This window comes from Phyllobates terribilis, unplaced genomic scaffold (genome assembly GCF_046119375.1).
Source record: "Phyllobates terribilis strain yellow unplaced genomic scaffold, ASM4611937v1 Scaffold_7__3_contigs__length_470593459, whole genome shotgun sequence".
NCBI lineage: Eukaryota > Metazoa > Chordata > Amphibia > Anura > Dendrobatidae > Phyllobates > Phyllobates terribilis.
The window spans coordinates 230,373,838-230,394,100 of record NW_027362767.1 but is presented as its reverse complement, the minus strand read 5'-3'; the positions used below and the strand labels follow the sequence as shown (position 1 = coordinate 230,394,100).

At 44.7% G+C, this 20,263-nt stretch overlaps 1 protein-coding gene across 2 annotated transcripts in view; it reads left to right on the top strand.

The window, feature by feature from the left end:
- Positions 1-20,263, top strand: part of PBX3 (PBX homeobox 3) — a 251,252-nt gene that overhangs the window by 195,524 nt on the left and 35,465 nt on the right. For both annotated transcript variants that reach the window (XM_073639783.1, XM_073639784.1), the window contains exons 3-5: positions 9,106-9,347; positions 14,341-14,531; positions 16,569-16,704. In XM_073639783.1, the coding sequence (XP_073495884.1) occupies positions 9,106-9,347; positions 14,341-14,531; positions 16,569-16,704 (569 nt within the window). The remainder of the gene's footprint in view (positions 1-9,105; positions 9,348-14,340; positions 14,532-16,568; positions 16,705-20,263) is intronic.

The following is a 20,263-nucleotide window of genomic DNA, read 5'->3' as shown; positions in this document are numbered from 1 at the left end:
TCGTGACACTCAACAAACAAATCTCTCCTAAAGGTCCCAGGCACAAACAACCTCCCATGAGGAGTGTTAGATGGGGCATTCTCCTGAGCTTTAAGAATCTCATCTTCCAAAACGGAGTGTAAAGCAGCTATCACAACACCTTCTTGTAAAATGTTTTCCTCTTTCTCAGCACCGACTATGGGAGAAAAACTGCGAGACAAGGCATCCGCCTTAACATTCTTAGTACCAGGGATGTAAGTAACGGAGAAATTAAACCGCGAGAAAAACAGTGCCCACCTAGCCTGACGGGCATTCAGGCGCTTGGCAGCGTCAAGATATATCAGATTTTTATGATCCGTAAGAACCTGAACGGGAAATTCCGCACCTTCCAAGAAGTGGCGCCAGTGTTCAAATGCGAGTTTAATAGCCAATAATTCCCGATTACCAATATCGTAATTCAATTCAGTCTCCGAAAATTTTTTTGAAAAAAATGCACAGGGATGTAATCCATCCCCGTTATCCTGAGACAATACTGCGCCAACCCCCACAGAGGAAGCATCAACCTCAACCAAAAACGGCCTAGTAACATCAGGCTGCATAAGGATGGGAGCAGAGGTGAACCTCTCCTTGAGATACACAAAAGCTTCAATGGCCTCAGAAGACCACTGAACCGCATCAGCACCTTTCCTGGTGAGATCAGTCAGAGGTTTGACAATACTAGAAAAATTTTTTATGAATTTTCTATAGTAATTGGCGAAACCCAAAAACCTCTGTATTGATTTCAAACCAATAGGCCTAGGCCATTCCTGCACAGCCTGAACCTTAACCGGATCCATCTCAAAACCTTTGCTGGAGATAATGTAGCCCAAAAAACTAATTCTCTGTACAGCGAACTCACATTTCTCCAGCTTAGCAAAAAGCGAATTGTCCATTAATAACTGTAATACCTCACGCACGCTCCGCCAATGAGACTCCAGATCTGGCGAATAAATCAAAATGTCATCCAAATACACAACCACATTTTTACCGATCAAAGGTCTAAGGATGTCATTAATCAGATTCTGAAAAAATGCAGGAGCATTAGTAAGACCAAAAGGCATAACCAGATTCTCAAAATGACCCACAGGAGTGTTAAAAGCAGTCTTCCATTCATCACCCTCCTTCATGCGCAACAGATTGTATGCCCCCTTAAGGTCAATTTTAGAGAACCACTTGGCCCCCAATAACTGGTTAAACAGATCAGGAATCAATGGCAGTGGGTAAGGATTGCGTACCGTAATTTTGTTAATCTCACGAAAATCCAGACAAGGACGTAAACCGCCGTCCTTTTTTTTTACAAAAAAAAATCCAACCGCCACAGGAGACTTAGAGGGCCTAATGTGACCGGCGGCCAAACTTGTCTGTATGTATTCCTCCAAAGCCTTCCTCTCAGGAATAGTAAGGTTAAATAAACGACTTTTAGGAAGAGTCGCTCCAGGGACAAATTCAATAGAACAATCATAGTCTCTATGGGGAGGCAAAACCTGCGATTCTTTCTCAGAAAAAACTCTCCAAAAATCCTGAATAGGAACAGGCAATTCTCCCCTATCCAAAGCTGCAATACGCCCGTTACAACACTTGTCATAACATTTATGGCTCCAGGATTTAATTTCACTGGTAGACCAATCCAGTACAGGATTGTGAAATTTTAACCAGGGCAAACCCAATATTACTGGAGAAGGCAAGTTATTCAACACTACCAAATCCAATTTCTCATGGTGAACACCATTAATAGTGAGAGGAAATTCACTGACCTTGAGAGTAATATTCTTCAAAGGGGAGCCATCCACAGAAACCACAGCAATGGGGGATGATAAAGGTTCAGGTTTTAAATTGAGTTTTTCCACGAATCCCCCATCAATAACATTCAGTGTAGACCCGCAATCAACAAACACCCGAAATTCCATTAATTTTTCCTGAGCAATCGTGGAAGCAGCTAAAAATATACCCTTGGAATTTAAACAGGCAATACGGGCGTGACTGACCATTTTTTTTTCTTTCTTCATACGAAGCTCACAGCCTTTAATCAAATGACCAGATTTTCCACAATAGAAACACAAGCCTTCTGAAAAACGACGGTGTTTTTCTTGAGAGCGAGGTGCCACCGATCCAATCTCCATCGGTTCACCACTGTTAGTACACACATTATCATAACCAGAAACTGACATAGCAGAGGATTTGCTCTCATTAACCCTAGCACGCAGTCTTCTGTCCACCCGTATAGCTAATTGCATAGCCTGTTGCAAATCCTCAGGTGTAGGATAAGCAATTAGCAGGTCTTTAACCTTTTCACTGAGCCCAGCAAGAAATAGACTTTTCAGAGCAGAATCGTCCACCCTGTTTGAGTGGACCAACGACGAAAATGTGTACAATATTTTTCCATATTACCTGATCCTTGTTTTAAACGTCTCAACTCAGTCTCAGCTGATGCCACACGGTCAGGATCATCATATAATAGTCCTAAAGCAGAAAAAAAACTATCCACTGATCTGAAGCATGTATCACTAGGTTGCAAAGAAAAGGCCCACTCCTGAGGCTCTTTGCGCAAAAGTGACATTATGAACCCTACGCGCTGGGATTCATCCCCAGAGGACTTGGGTCTCAAACGAAAATACAATAAGCAAGCATTTTTAAATGAAAAAAATTCTCGATGTTCACCAAAAAATAAATCCGGCAAACATACCTTAGGCTCCAAGAAATATGCTCCAGGACAGTTACTCACGTGCTGACGGAGCTCGGCCACTTCCAGAGAGAGTCCCTGCAGGTGTTTAGCCAAATCCTGAACCGACACCATGATGGAACAAAAAAAAATCTTTCCTTAGAGAATTTACAGGCTGGACTTACTGTTATGTTCTGCTACCAAAGCTAAGGAAAGAGAGGAGATCTGTCCCTACTATAAGACTCAGCTGAATCCCTACGATGTAACAGGGAACCTGATCCTGCGATCAGACCTGCTAAAGTCCTAATCTAGTCTGTACGGAGACCTATAGATTTGGGGAGGGAATCCCTACAAGTACTAAGGACTGGGAGGAATATGGGACACCTCCTAACAGAAATAGCAGCAGACAGACGAACAAACAAAATAGATAGAACCTAGAGGTCCGTAGACCAAGCAAACTAACAGAGTTAGATACAGAGCACAGGCTAGCTAGAAAGTAGATATACAATGAAGTCCAGCAAAGCCAGAAGGGCGGAGCAGGATTAAATAGGCCAACAAGGTCATGTGACCAGCAAAGGAAAAAAAAACTAACAGCAAGGTTCTAACAATAGGCAGGCACGACTGGTATGCAGGCAGGCGGGTATGCAGGCAGGGGGGTAAAGGCAAGCACAGCTAGAGTGCAGACAGGGAGGCACTAGCAGGTAGGAACACAGGCGGGATAGGACCCAGTACACACCGGGACTCAGGAACAATACAGGCAGAGGGTTACAGGCAAGCACAGCTAGGGTGCAGACAAGGCTGAGCAGGGAGGACAGGGCTCTGTTCACACGGAACAGACAGGAAGGGAAAGACAGAGCCAGATACTCACACAGTACTTGCAGAGACAACAAGCAGGAGTTAGGTACGAGTTCAGACTCTGCAGAAAAAGGAAGGGAACGGACATAGAGGCAAAACAGGTAAAGGACAGGAGAGAGTTCAGACTGGAACTGAGTGTACGGAGGAGACCGACACTGCAGAGGGATACAGGAGCGGGTCTGGGAATACGGCCCCCAGAGAGGCGGAACGAACAGGCAAGGAGCGTGTTCAGACAGGACAGACCAGACGCAGGAGCGGGTCTAGGAAATCGGCCACTAGAAGGCGGAACGAACAGGCAAGGAGCGTGTTCAGACAGGACAGACCAGACACAGGAGCGGGTCTAGGAAATCGGCCACTAGAAGGCGAGAGGAACAGGCTAGGAGCGTGTTCAGACAGGACAGACAAGAGAACACAGAAAGGAGTCAGTTCAGACACGGGAGCTGATACCGCAAAGCAGGAGACATACAGGACTCAGTTCAGACACGGGAGCTGATACCGCAAAGCAGGAGACATACAGGACACAGTTCAGACACGGGAGCTGATACCGCAAAGCAGGAGACATACAGGACTCAGTTCAGACACGGGAACTGATACAAAAAGCAGGAGACAAGAGACGGGACCTGGCACCTTCAGAGTGCAAGCACACACTGAAGGAAACACTATGCTCAGGCAGGGATAGAAGGGAGCTGCTGAGCTATATACCAAGTGACAGACAGCAATAGGCTGAGGACGCACAAGGGGTGTGACCCACAGCAGGTACAAAAGGCAGGAAGTGATCGGGCGCCGCCCTTAAGCAGCAGAAACAGACACAAACAGACAGCATGGAGGGAAGCCAGAGAGACATTCTGGACAGGAGATCAAGTGCGCCCTCTTGCACAGTGGGAGATGGACCACCATGCAAGGACGCCGCCAGGTATGTTACAGTACCTCCCCCCTTACGCCCCCTCTTCTTCAGGCCTGCCAGAATCTTCCGCAGGGAATTCGAGGGCCAGTCGTTCACTGGGTTGGAGGGGGACAGAGACTTAAGGGTAATCTCTGCTTCGAGGTACATCTTGTCAAGCTCACAGGAAGAAATAGACGGGTTATCAGGTACATAATGAGGAAAAGTCACTGTCTCTTTGTTATCTGGTGGTATCCCGGAGGATTCAGGAAACAACTGGAGGTCCTCCGCCGGGTCAGAAGAGTGCAGAGGCTCAGAGAAAACAACTGCTTCAGAGTACACTAGGTCGGACTCACTGGAGGAAGCAGGCGAGGTATCGGGTACCGAGTATAGGAAAGTCTCTGTCCATTCACCACCAGGTGGCACCCCGAAGGGTTCTGGAGACAGCTGGCGGTCCTCCGCCTGGTCAGAGGGGTGTAGAGACTCACGGGTAACCTCTGCTTCAGAGTACACTAGGTCGGACTCACTGGAGGAAGCAGGCGAGGTATCGGGTACCGAGTATAGGAAAGTCTCTGTCCATTCACCACCAGGTGGCACCCCGAAGGGTTCTGGAGACAGCTGGCGGTCCTCCGCCTGGTCAGAGGGGTGTAGAGACTCACGGGTAACCTCTGCTTCAGAGTACACTAGGTCGGACTCACTGGACGAAGCAAGCGAGGTATCAGATCCAGGATATAGGAAAGTCTCTGTCCATTCACCACCAGGTGGCACCCCGAAGGATTCTGAACACAACTGGAGGTCCTCCGCCTGGTCGGAGGGGTGTAGAGACTCAGGAGTAACCTCTGCTTCGGAGTACACTAAGTTGGACTCACTGGACGAAGCGAGCGAGGTATCAGGTACAGAGTATAGGAGAGTCTCTGTCCTTTCGCTACCAGGTAGCACCCCGAAGGGTTCAGGAGACAACTGGAGATCCTCCGCCTGGTCGGAGGGGTGTAGAGACTCGGAGGTAACTACCACTTTGGGGTACCCATTGTCAGGCTCACAGGACGAAGCGGACAAAGTATTGAGTACCGGGTGTAGAGAAGTCTCTCTCCATTTGTCATCGAGTGGTATCCCGGAGGGTTCAGGAGGCAACAGGGGATCCTCCGCCAGGTAGTAGAGGTGCACAGACTCTGAGGTAACCACAGCTTTGGAGCATCCTTGGACATGCACACCGGTTAAAGAGAAAGAAGCATCTGATGCCGGGTGCAGGAAGTTCTCCTGTGTGGAGTCTGGATGGGCAGAAGTCTCTTCGGCCAGGAGAACTGGTGCACTACCCACGCACATTACCCATTGGGGTTTCTCCGGGATACAGGGAGATGAAGCTTCAGTAGGGACTTCAAGGTTGGGGTCAGGAGGTCTCAGGGAGGACAGACCCTGGCGTGACGGCTTGCCTCTAAGTCTAGCACGTCTGGACTGCCTCTTGAGGTTGAGAGAAGTATTCCGGAAAGCGTAGTCACCCTGTGAGGATTCTGGGTGGGCAGTAGTCTCATTGGGCTGGAGGACTATTGCGCTACCCACACACATTACCCGTCGGGGCTGCTCCGGGATATTGGGAAGTGAAGCTTCAGCAGGGGCTTCAGAGTTAGGGTCCTCGAAGACCATACGAAAGGCCACCAGGAAGGCCTGCAGGTCAAGGATGACAGGATCCCATGCTTCCCATAGGGGGGTGACCCATTTCAAGGCATCACCCGCTAGGTAGTCAATCATAAAGGCCACTTTAGCCCAATCGGAAGGAAAATAGAGAGGGTAGGCCTTAAAGTGTAACATGCATTGCTCCACAAATGCACGACACTGTCTTGGATCCCCATAGTAACGTGGCGGATCCGCAGGAACGAGGGCTGATAGATCCATCTGGACGGGTGCGTAATTCGCCTGGAACTCAGCTAAAGGGGGAAAAAAAATTTATTTATTTTATTTTAATGCATGTATTCGCTGGAAAAACTTCTCAAAGAGCGAAGGCCGTGGGGCTCAACGGGAACCATGGCCTGAGCATGCTGTTATGCACACGCCCGGGCTAAGCGGCGTGTGCGTGTGATTGGTAGTGATTCCACTGGACCGTGCCGGAGAGTGAATGCCTGGAGGGGCGTGACTAAGTATTCACCCGATCCGACCAGGGTCGCACGACGGCATACGACGCCAGTGCACCAAGGAGGAACCGAGCAGAGGGACCAGGTGCTACTCCAGGACAGACCCCGGACACGGCTGTTGACCCACACAGGGGAATACAGGAACAGGCTGGTAGGCTGGCACACAGACTGAAGGGTATAGGCAGGCACGACTGGTATGCAGGCAGGCGGGTATGCAGGCAGGGGGGTAAAGGCAAGCACAGCTAGAGTGCAGACAGGGAGGCACTAGCAGGTAGGAACACAGGCGGGATAGGACCCAGTACACACCGGGACTCAGGAACAATACAGGCAGAGGGTTACAGGCAAGCACAGCTAGGGTGCAGACAAGGCTGAGCAGGGAGGACAGGGCTCTGTTCACACGGAACAGACAGGAAGGGAAAGACAGAGCCAGATACTCACACAGTACTTGCAGAGACAACAAGCAGGAGTTAGGTACGAGTTCAGACTCTGCAGAAAAAGGAAGGGAACGGACATAGAGGCAAAACAGGTAAAGGACAGGAGAGAGTTCAGACTGGAACTGAGTGTACGGAGGAGACCGACACTGCAGAGGGATACAGGAGCGGGTCTGGGAATACGGCCCCCAGAGAGGCGGAACGAACAGGCAAGGAGCGTGTTCAGACAGGACAGACCAGACGCAGGAGCGGGTCTAGGAAATCGGCCACTAGAAGGCGGAACGAACAGGCAAGGAGCGTGTTCAGACAGGACAGACCAGACACAGGAGCGGGTCTAGGAAATCGGCCACTAGAAGGCGAGAGGAACAGGCTAGGAGCGTGTTCAGACAGGACAGACAAGAGAACACAGAAAGGAGTCAGTTCAGACACGGGAGCTGATACCGCAAAGCAGGAGACATACAGGACTCAGTTCAGACACGGGAGCTGATACCGCAAAGCAGGAGACATACAGGACACAGTTCAGACACGGGAGCTGATACCGCAAAGCAGGAGACATACAGGACTCAGTTCAGACACGGGAACTGATACAAAAAGCAGGAGACAAGAGACGGGACCTGGCACCTTCAGAGTGCAAGCACACACTGAAGGAAACACTATGCTCAGGCAGGGATAGAAGGGAGCTGCTGAGCTATATACCAAGTGACAGACAGCAATAGGCTGAGGACGCACAAGGGGTGTGACCCACAGCAGGTACAAAAGGCAGGAAGTGATCGGGCGCCGCCCTTAAGCAGCAGAAACAGACACAAACAGACAGCATGGAGGGAAGCCAGAGAGACATTCTGGACAGGAGATCAAGTGCGCCCTCTTGCACAGTGGGAGATGGACCACCATGCAAGGACGCCGCCAGGTATGTTACAATATCATGATTGAAACAGATGTAAAGAGGTTAATTGTGCAGGGATGTCCTCCCGGCTTCGGTCCTTCTGAAACTTTAATGAAAAAAGCCGATTTAAGCCTATTCGAGAGCTCAGTGTTTATCCAGCAGTTGTGTTCCCCTCGCTTCATTGGAAGGATGCTCCATAAGTTTCGGTCGGTGATCCTGCCTTAACTAATAGAAAGCCGTGAATATTTCATTAGGAAAAAGATCAAAAGCTGAAACTTAGAAGCAGTAGGTGCCGAGAGTCATGTGGCCCAAATGAGAAGACCAGCACTGCTGGGGATTTTGCCTTGGTGCCCATGACCTTCGAGTTATGCCACCAACAATATGGTTGGCTGGTCCTGCTGAAATCGGCATATGAAGCCAAAATTATATGCAGCATTGTTATTTACTAGTAACTTAAATTCTTCTTGTCCTCTAGACCCTTTTGTTGCATCTCCGCATGTTCATTGCCTTGGCAGCAGCTACCTGGCATTGGTTTCTACGGTGGAAACCATTATTTTAGAGAATATGAATTCTGCATCATAAAGACAAGCAATGAAGCCATTATGGGGTGTATTCCACACCACAGGTTGGCAGCACGCCACTTGTGGAGCACGTGAACCTACATTGGGCTGGCACTAAACTAGTCCATTGCCATTCTCCTTCTTAAAGCCAAGATAATGAATTTTCCTCCATTTTGGACTTGGAAAAATGTTGTAAAATGCACCGAGGGCTGTTTTTTTTTTTTTTTTTAAGAATTGTCTTTTGACGCCGTTTATGGTGGAGGTTCATTGACTTGTTGATTCTTCGTTATATTGGGGGGGGGTGATGGGGTTATACTGGGATTAGAGATTGATGGAAAAGGAGAATGTGAATTCCAGATCAGAGAGCCTGAAAGCCTATTGATTACTAAGTGACTTGAGTTTAAAGGATTTATGACTCCTTCCGCAGTAGATGCTTATAGCATAGATTTGTATGCAGCAATGGTCGACAGTGGTAATGTGGAGGCACGGAAAGTCGCATTGCTGCATTCCAGCAATGCCTGATAATCCACTCTTTGAATCCTGTAGATAATTTAGTTAATACTACTTGTTATTGACTTAGAAATTATTTTACTTCTTGATCTGATCCCAATTGGCCTCTTAGTAATGTATTCTTCATATGTGACCTTGCCATCAAATATTCTTCTCACTCCCAATGTTGTCTTTTCTTTAAAGGTCTCAGCATCAGAGGGGCGCAGGAGGAAGATCCCCCAGACCCACAGCTCATGAGACTAGACAACATGTTACTGGCAGAAGGTGTATCCGGACCCGAGAAAGGAGGAGGAGCTGCAGCAGCTGCAGCCGCGGCGGCCGCATCAGGCGGAACCTCAGACAACTCAATAGAACATTCCGACTACAGAGCCAAACTCAGCCAGATCCGGCAGATTTACCACACAGAACTGGAGAAATACGAGCAGGTATGCTTGATGTTATAATACCCATGGTGTATGATGAGATTGTTAGGCTGACGACAGGTGGCTTATGTCAATTTGGAGAATGGAAAAATCTAAGTTGCGTTTGCTGTTGCAAAACCCTGAAAAAAGGGGTTTTCCCGTTGATAAAATTTTGACATGAGGGGCTTCCATGTGCCTGGTTCTATAAAATCAACAAGTCCTGGTTATTGTTAAAAAGAAAAAAAGAAAAATTAAATTATATATATATATATATATATATATATATACACACACACACACACACACACACACACACACACACACACACACACACACATATAAATCAGATATATAATTTATTTATTTGTTTGGTGCCAGTCCACCATTGCTGGGTTTCACCACATGACATTAACAATTCAGCCAGAATCGGACTACAAGCAGCTGCTCACAACTCTTTGACGATGGTTTGTAGTCAGCTTCTGGGCTTCAGTTGCCAAAATTGTGAATTCCATGTGGAAAAATTCTGCAATGGCAAACTTGGACCGAGTGAGTTACCCCACTAAGGCCGAGAGAGAGGTGACACACGCTTTCCAGATATAGGACAAGCTAGATTTTGTTGCCACAAACCCTCTTCGAAACCACATAGGGGGCTAAATGCATCCATCTCTTTTAAGACACCTTGTGAATACACTAATTTAAAGCAGATCTGTCACCAGATTTTACAATACCTGATGATACTGGCGCCTTTACTTTGAAAAAAAATCTATATCCTAATGGCTGTGTAATCCTGAAATATAATTGATCATTTTAGGAGTCCAGCTAGATGCATAAAATACTCCTATTATTATCAAGCTGGAAAAACGTTCAAAAAGAATTGTAGAGTAAATATACTGGTCTCATCAGGTCTTTTTTTTAAGTAATATATACAGTCTGGTGAAAGATGGACTTTAAAGAAGCAGGTGCCCTCTTGAAAACATACTAAACCCATTATCCAGGCTCACACCTCAGTGATAGTAGCTACAGGACAAGTTGTCTTCAGAAGGACCACATTGCTCAGTTTGGTAGATGTGGTCGCATAGTGGTAACTTTAAAGATGACTACTAATAGCCCATAATGGCCATGCCACCCTGGAAGCTGTTAACGTGGACTGGCAGAATAGTCGTCTGTGGTCTTCATGCGTCCGTATGGATGTTGCGCTACATTTCCATCATGTACATTGTCTAAGGGCATTACATATATGTACATGAGATATATGCCACGCTACAGACCTCCAGCTTGCGGCATCAGCAGCCGGTATACACCTATATGCGAGCGCCCCTATTAGCCCCGGTTATGCCTCCAGGGTACACAATGTATACAATATACAGCTTTTAGCAAAGGTTTGCTCATAGAAAAGTGCCCTGTACATTATCCGCAGCCGCTGTAATTTAGATGACACTTTGAGAGCTGCCTTTCCAGAAGCTGCACTCTAAGTTGGTTTTTGCTAAAGGCAAAATGATGGTGGCGATGGTCCCCTGTGCCCCCCGAACATCTGGGAGACCTGGCTGTCGCAGACATGGATCTCTCCTGAGTTCACCCCAAATTGAGAATTTGCAGAAAAGCCAGGATATCATTAGGGGATACAAAGTGTGTGATGGAGGGAAGGGGGGAAAAAAAAAATTCTCAGCATATCTAACTCATTAAAAAGCGTAAAATTAATTCCGCCATTTTCCAGGAGCACATGACTCGCACATAGCGGATCCCAAACTCTGTAAGTGCTTAGCACGACGCTTTCCTAGCAAATGAGTAGGTGTCTGGATTATTAGCACATTCATGAGATTCAGATATCCGCATTGTGCGCTTTGAAGTCAAGAAATGTGCTAAAAAACTGTCAGTCTATTCTACGCATATATATACTCCGACATAAAAGCACGCCGCGTAATACCCAATGTAAGTAACCCCATTAAAACCAGCCCGGCATCCTCCTCTTCCAGAAATAAATAAGGAGGTAACACGGCCTTTAATGGAACCTCAGCAAAAGAAATCACTTTGGCAGAAGTGCACGCGTCTTTCTTAAGGGCGTACCCGGGTTTTAATTATCTAAATGTAAATACTTAACGAATTTTACTTAGAGTAATGAGCTAGAGTGCATACTACATAAATGAGATGTTCTAATTAATCTTGTATGAACTAGTGCTTTAAAGGGATGCTGGGTGAATCCCACAAACCCTGGGCTCGTGCCAAATTGCTAATCAGCCTTTCAGTTCATACATGGCTTCCCTTAATAAGCGGAGATAACGTTCCGCAAGCATTTCTGGAAATAAATCCCCACTTATTCCCAGCGACACGTGCAAAAAAAAAAAAACATTTCACTTCCGAAATCCCAACTCTCACCGCAGGCAGTAGCGGATCGGCAGCCGACATTCAGTTCCTATTGATTTTCAGCAGTTATCTGGTAATAATATTTTTCGTCTATGTATTTTTAGTAATGGAAAATAATCTTTTCTTATGCGCTACTCCTGAAGTTGCGTTTATCTTTGTCAGTGGGATTATGTTACAATAGTTTGAAGGCTTTTTCTAAGATGAGAAAAAAGTGTCCTCAGGACATTAGACCCCTTGTGTGTAAAAAGCCCTTTAATCCAGGGTTGGACTGACCCAGCGGAGAACCGGAGAATCCTCTGATGGGCCCTGGCTTCTCCTTCAGAAGAGTTTATAGTGCAAACCTTGCAGCTGCTATGTAGGGAGAACCTGGCGCCACCATCTGGATTTCAACAGTATCTAAACAATCACGTGATAACCACTTGAATCAGCAGCATTCTCTATCTTATGGCTATACCACTTGATAAAAATTAGCCTAGGTCCAAAAAACCACATTAATGTTAATGCACTGGTTCTGTATAGATGAAAGGTGGGCCCAATGTTCTTCAGTCTGACACTGATTACAGCCATACCTTGTGGTATTTTGTTTAAAAATTGTAGAGAAATGCAGCTTTGAGGTTTTAATCCCAAGTGCAGGTTGTGGAAACTGTAATTCCAGCTCTCCTGCTCCTCTCCCTATTCCCAGTCCTGAAAGCGGCCTCTGGTCTTTGACTGACAGCTCACTCTTCATCCCTGCCCGAGATTCTGCACGGGCGCCATTATTGCCTGCGGTCGTCTCATCAGGGAGGCCGGCGCATGCCATTTTGATACTTCAAAAAAGGCGCAAATGTAAAGATATATATGCAAAAAAAAAAAAGTGCGAAACAATAGACAGGAGCGATTGCAATACTGAATGAGGCCCTTACTGCCAGGGCTGTGGAGTCGGTATAAAATGGACCAACTCCGACTCCGACAATCTATAATAAATTGGGTACAGTAGTTCAATGCAAAGTTTGTGGGGAATATTTTTTCATTTGGGAAAGTTATGAAATGTCCTATAAATGTCTGTCCTATTCCTGATCTAAGGGTCTGGACTTTTAGCGGAGATGAATCTGTGCTGCAGTAAATTTATCACTTAAACATTGGCTGTGTACGAGGGAGTCGGAGTCGTGGAGTTGGAGAGATGGAGTTGGAGTCGGAGGTTTGGCTTACCGACTCCACAGCCCTGCTTACTTCTGGGTTTTCGCACCGGTTACACTTGGACACTTAATCAGCCTTTTGTCCAATAACCCTTCTAAAAAGTAGGCGGTGAACCCTTTGTTTCCTACATTAATGAAAAGCTGAATGGAAACCCCTTTACAAACTGTACAGGGAAAATAAAAAGTTGAATGGCTAAAATGATCTCCATAGTGCTAGAGACTGGTACTGAATTGGAGGTGGTCTCCACAAGCCCCCATCAGACGACTGCAGCCAATTACCTGGGGTCCAGCTTCTCTGACACTCAAGAGCATCCCCCACCAATAGGCACTGACTTCTGTGCGGCTGCTCATTTTTCCTGCAGCGGCCACTATAGGACAAACGTAGTATTGCATACAGGAATGCCAACCTGAATTATAAATTTCGGTCTAGTCAACTTTTTAAAAAATCATGGGTTACTAGTTGCTACTTCTTTTTTTTTTTATTTAACGGACAGAAATACATTTATTTATGTATGAACATCCCCATCCTCCTATTTTTACATTTTATTGATGCACGAGCGCTGAGGTCATTACAGCCTGTGTACTTTCAGGCATTGAAATCAGTATCCTAGTAGGAGTTTCCCTTGAATTTCACCTTTTTTTTTACATTGCTGTTCCGGAACGAATATTAGTTTTGGCTTTTCTTGTAATTGTATAAAGGCATATCTAGATAATCTATTGGTAGCTAGCTCCATCTAGATCTAATATCTACAATATCTGCTAGTCACTACCTCTGCATTTACCAGATGATTAATGCTGGGAGTACAAAGAACCACTATTTTGAGCTCGGTTTAACCTGAAATCACCTTTAGCTGAACGCGCTTTGCAGCCGTACACCATTGTGGTTGTGTAACCATCCATGAGTACTTACCCCTGCATTGGCTTATTTGCCAATTTTCTGTTAACCATGTCATTTCTTTATAGCCCATTGCTGGAACAAAAACATCCAGTGTCCAACACGCTCATTTTGAGGCAAAGTTTCCATTGCTTTGTTAGATACCTGAGTAAAATGTGGCATCGCAGAACATTAAAGGCAATGTGCAATTCACACAAAATTTTTATTGTTTATTTGCTCCTTAAACATATCAGTCAGCGGCTTTCTTTCTAATAGAAAACACAGGAGCGCTGGACCACGCTCCGCTACTTTCTCTAAGTGGTTAATATAGAAGTAGGGATGAGACGAGAAAGCATTTACAGTGTCATGGAGGGCAGAGAAATAAGGCACTCACATAAAGAATAATAGTGCAGGATAGAAGCTGTGCTGATGTGATGTAATGGAGATAACTGTACCCTGGACACACACAGACCTCGCGTCCAGCCTATATTACTGGGAGAGACACTTCCACAAGAGGAATAGCTGTCAATTAGATCAGGAATGAGATATGTCATGATGCATAGCTGTTTGAAATTTTGCATTTATTATTGTTTTTTTTTTTTGCTAGGCATGCAATGAATTCACTACCCACGTGATGAATCTCCTGAGAGAGCAAAGCCGGACGCGCCCCATCTCCCCCAAAGAAATTGAAAGGATGGTGGGCATTATCCACAGGAAGTTCAGCTCCATCCAAATGCAACTGAAGCAAAGCACGTGTGAAGCGGTCATGATCTTGAGGTCGAGGTTCCTCGATGCCAGGTCAGTGTGGCGTTGAACTCTTCATTTTGGGTAATATCTCAATAGTGACGATCTATATGGCTTCAGTGCTACAAAGCTTTCCCGGAGTCCTGAATGGTTAAGAGACGAGCATTGTGTACTCCTTGTAACATCACATTAGCGGAGTATGAAAAAGCTTTGACAGCCCCGATGCTGGGTGTAACGGCTGTTATTTGCCATCGTCACTTTTTTGCAAAGGAAAGGAAATAAATGAGACACAAAAATAGCTGAAAATTCTTTTTTTTTTTTTTATTTTTTTTTTATTGTAAAATAATTTTGCCTAAATTCTCAAGAGTCTTTTGTTTCCAGAACACAATATGGCACCAACACTGCGTGGAGCTAGCCAAAACGGCAAACTTCTAGCTATTCGATTATCACATCACTGATCACAGGCCGACTAAGTGTCAGGGAAACTGGAGAGCTAAAAAATGCACCAATTTATCACATAGACTTCCACACTTGAGTAAATAACATAAAAATTACACAGAAAATGTTCCGGCTGTGTGAATTGCTTAACTTAGCAAGCGGAGCGTAACACGGAAAGTTACTTGGAAGGGCTGGGTTAACTCTTTCCTGCAGCCATCATCGGAGATAGTCGCGCTGACGGATAGGAATGGAAGTAGGACGGAGAATATGAGAGCAATGAGATCCTAGCAGCCTCGGGCAGGCAGTTTGCCGAATGCCTTATGGCACAGTAGCCCCGAGGCCTGCACATTTCAAGGCTTCCCACAGGGAGGTTGTCTGAATCCTATGAAACATGTATAACCGCCTGAGTGTGAACCCATCTGTGCTGGGAACTGTATCCTGCAATCCTCGGATGGTTACATCAAGGCTGAAAGACAAAAAAAAGGAGTATATAAGTCCTTAGGACCAGGTGGAAAGTCAAGACAACGGCACCACGTATGGAATATGGGCAGTGAGGCATAAAGGCCCCTGATATAACCAAAAGCGAATGTCCACCCTATAGCACCTGCTTTAGGAGCAAATTACTGTATTTCTGATGCAGCACTCCAACCCCCCTGTATAGTTTAAAAAGGGTCCTCCAGCTCAGAATGGGTTAAAATAATTAAAAGCCATATTCACCTTACCGACCCCCCCACCCTATTGCACATGTCTGCACCGCTGCAGCAGGAAGTACAGAGACCGACAGACTGAGCAGCGTCGGAACTGGGGCATCGGGGGATCGCAGAGACGAGAATGACGACTTTTAAGAATGACTACTTTTATTATTTTGACTTGTTCTTGGACATTACTAAAAAAAAAATCTTGACTATGGAGCCTCTTAAGTAATTAAATTCTTTATTATAATGCTGGAAAAAAAATGAGTACAGCGCTTTATTCCAGACAATCCCATAGACAATGAATGTAGCGAAGCATGTTTCCTCTCTGTTCAAGACAAGAAACCAAAAGCCTCTATGAATAGGAGGTAACTTGTGATTTTTGAAAAGCCCCTTTAACTTCTATTGTAGTCAAGGACATCAACCACAGACCAACCATCCAACCATGAAAAAAAGTAATTCCAAAAAAGGCCGCATTTAAAGGGGTACATTTCCCTCTGCGGACATTTTGTATTTTTTTTACTTAAATGCATGTATTTGAGGTTAAAAATCATTCTGGCAATTCAGTTTAATTGCAAACTTTGGACCGTTTGGCTTTTACAGGCGTTTGTTTCCCTGCATATTCAAGTTATGGTGATAAATCACGTGAGAAGAGCTCAAAATTTTTAATGAAACCCAATTACAGTAATCATTTTTAGCCAAAAAGACATGGATTTGTGTAAAAAAAAATTAATAAAAAAAAATTCCACAATCCCTTTAAGTGCTAAATATATGGCCATGTTTGTATAAAACTTGGTTCTGATCCCAGCCCTTCTTGTTCAAAATGAGCATGGGGTTATGATGGCCTTACACATACCCGGAGATCCCTAGATACTGGAAAACATAATTGCCCCCAGACCCGTTCCAGCATTGCGACACCCGGGCACACGGATAACTCTTAATTCTTGTGTTTCTTCCACAGGAGAAAAAGACGTAACTTCAGTAAACAGGCAACGGAGATCCTAAATGAGTATTTCTACTCCCACCTCAGCAACCCTTACCCAAGCGAGGAAGCCAAAGAGGAGCTGGCAAAGAAGTGCAGTATCACAGTGTCACAGGTGAGAAAGTCACAGGCGCTCCAGCTGTCACAATACAGGAGCGGATTTGGAATATTTGCCCATTTCGATCCTTTCTTTGGGAGGAGGGAAAGAGATGCATCTATATAAAAAGCCCCAAAAAAATGTGAGTGCTGGTGTTAAGGAAAGTGTGATTCATTAATTACAACTAATTGCAATTAGTATAATTTGGTGTAATTAATGCATTACGAGTAATTAGAAATACTATACCCCTGTGCATTAGGCATTTAATTGGGTTAAAACAATGGAATTCTTCCTGCCTGTCGTTAGAGCCATTGTTCCCTCTCCCATTTTCCGAGGTGGCCATTTACAATCTCGCCGTGTGTCTGCGAGCAAGGCTGCGGCAAATGTAAAGGACACAGATATTTCTAAATGCCACAGGACCCCGGCAATGGGTCTGTGCCAGTGTGTGCCCCTCCGTCTGCGGGCCCTGTCACGTCTCATATGTCAAGCATGACATTTCCAGGAGTGTGTCTGGCATATGCCAAATTTCTACAGGCCAACGAGGCTGCTCATTTACAAATCCCACTTTGAGGGGTCTATTTACGAGGCTTGATTTTTTTGAGTTTTGCATCATTTTAACCTTAGGAGTTTTTGTTTTTTTTTCCCCTTCATGGATTATAAGTATGTGTTGAAATGACACATTAGGTTATACTGACACAATGACAATATATCTCCCTGAGCTAAACAGGCTGTGATTTTCTAACATTACCATATTCATGGAGCTCGGGCTCAGTGTCGAACTGATCGTGTATTCACAAACAATCTCCCAAAATGAGAATAATCACCACTACGGAAAAGAGAAACTTACATACATACATACATACATACATATGTGCATTTAAATATAGATTTAAACATTTCTTCAATTCACTATCTTGTTGGTCCTTCTGTTATTCCTCCTGGACAATTGGAGGAATCAAAATGAACATATACCCTGTTGTAAGTAAATTAGTAAAAGCAATAGTGCAAATAAATAGGGTATTTAGTAAAGACCATTTTTGATTAAAAAAAATAAGCGTAAAAGCCATCCCAACAGCACCAAGGTGTTCACACATGGCATTTTTGCAGCGTATGTGTATATATACATACATCCATAATATATTTTTAATTTATTTAATTAAATTTACATTTATTTATTAAAAATCAGTTTATATTCCAGTAACAGAGTAATATTTTTTTTCCCTAAGAGTCTGACATTGAGACTAGTGGCCAATGTGAAAATTGCAAGATTTTTTTTATTTCTATTAAGTTTACATACCGATATAAAATAACTTAAAACCCGATTTAAACAATATGTACCATAGATACCCCACCACTAGCTACACTGCTTGAAATGGCACCAGGAAGATTAGCCCAAGCCACCATGTTTTTGTTTATTTTTTTGATATTAATATAGTGATAAGAAAAATAAAAGGACCCAAATATTTAGCTGACGGATCACGACGTCTGCTACCAGTTCTGAAAAGAGGACAAAGATTGGCCAGAAGGACTTCTTAGTGTCTAGCACATGCATTTATTACTGAACTCTTAAAAAAATATTCCTGGCTTTAATTGGAATCTGTCACCTGGTTTTTGCTATGTAATCTGAAAGCAGCATATAATATAGGGGCAGAGACCATGATTCCAGTGATGTATCACTTACTGGGCTGCTTGGTGCAGTTTTGTTACAATCCCTGTTTTCTCTGCTGTAAATGTACCCTTGGTGAGAATACTGAGCTGTGTATAACCCCGCCCACACCACTGATTGGCAGGTTGCATACAGTGTACACAGTAAGCTGCCAATCAGTGGTGAGGGCGGGGTTACACAAATTAGCTAGACTGTCTGGCACCTAGGATTTCATAAGAAAAACAATGGTGTGCTTGGTTTTAACGTAACTTTATTCTTTCATGTTTTTTACCAGTTTATGACCACTTATAAAATGTGTTCAAAGTGCTGCCCATTGTGTTGGATTGTCAATGCAACCCTCTTCTCCCACTCTTGACACACTGATAGCAACACCGCAGAAGAAATGCTAGCACAAGCATCCAGTATCCGTTGTTTCAGATGCTGCTCATCTCGTATCTTGATGGTATGGTGTGGTATATGGGGTACAAAGATAGTGGGGCCATTCTTCATCAATGGAAACCTCAATGCCGCTGGATATCTGAAATTGCTCCATGATGATGTGTTGCCCTCTTTATGCACTGAAGATGGCACGTTCCTTGAGTTTTTCCAACAAGATGGTCACCACCACATTATGGGTGTCAGGTCTGAGCATTCCTACATGAACAGTTTCCTGGAAAGTGGATTGGTCGTCGTGGGCCAGTTGAATGGCCACCAAGGTCTCCCGATCTGACCCCCTTAGACTTTTATCTTTGAGGTCATCTGAAGGCAATTGTCTATGCTGTGAAGATACGAGATGTGCAGCATCTGAAACAACGGATACTGGAAGCCTGTGCTGGCATTTCTTCTGCGGTGTTGCTATCAGTGTGTCAAGAGTGGAAGAAGAGGGTTGCATTGACAATCCAACACAATGGGCAGCACTTTGAACACATTTTATAAGTGGTCATAAACTTGTAAAAAACTCATGAAAGAATAAAGTTACGTTAAAACCAAGCACACTATTGTTTTTCTTATGAAATTCTCAATAAGTTTGATGTGTCACATGACCCTCTTCTCATTGAAAAAAAATAAAGTTGGATCCAAAATGGCCGACTTCAAAATGGCCGCCATGGTCACCACCCATCTGGAAAAGTTTTCCCCCTCCCATAAACAGGAAGTTGATATCCCCAACCATTCCCATTGTATTTAGGTGTATCCATATAAATGGCCCACCCTGTACATGTTTTCCTAATACTGGATTACCCCTTCGATTCTATAAAAGGACCCCCCTGGCGTCAGCGATTCAGAAAACGCTGCCATTTTGATATAGCAGGTCAGACCTGACCCTTGGAAGCGGCTCCAGCCACGGTGTAAATCCTAAGCTAAGTGCCGCGTTTGCCGCGCCTGGTGCCTGTAGGGGTTTTTCTGAAAAAACCAGGTGCACGACAGTCGTCTCATTAAAACCTCTCCAGTGAAAGAAATAAAGCGGCTTCTCCTACATAAACCACATTGCAGCGCTGCAGAGAGATGAAGCATTTACCTAATAATTTATAGACGGGGTTTTTTATGATTTTTTTTCCTTGCCATGTTAACGCTGCAATTAGCTTGATAAATAAGCAAAACAAAACCCTTCTTAAACGAATCCGCAATTAGAAGCGATTCATTAATTGACTTTAGGCGACGGCGAGAGAACGAAGAAGATTCTTATTCTTATATCATTGCAAAGATTGTTTTTTTTCTAAGCGTGCAAGCAAGGGATGGGGGGACAGCCAGCCGGCAGCATTGTTTGGCAAGGGATTCTGGGATGTTGGCTTGAAGCGAGGAGATCTGCTGCTGCCATTTAACCTTTGCAGTGCCAGATCAGAAGATGTATTTCCTCTGCCTCATAACAGGAGTCAGTAACTGAAGTAAATGCAATTAGATCACCGGCCTCATTAAAAAAAGGAAAAGGCCTGG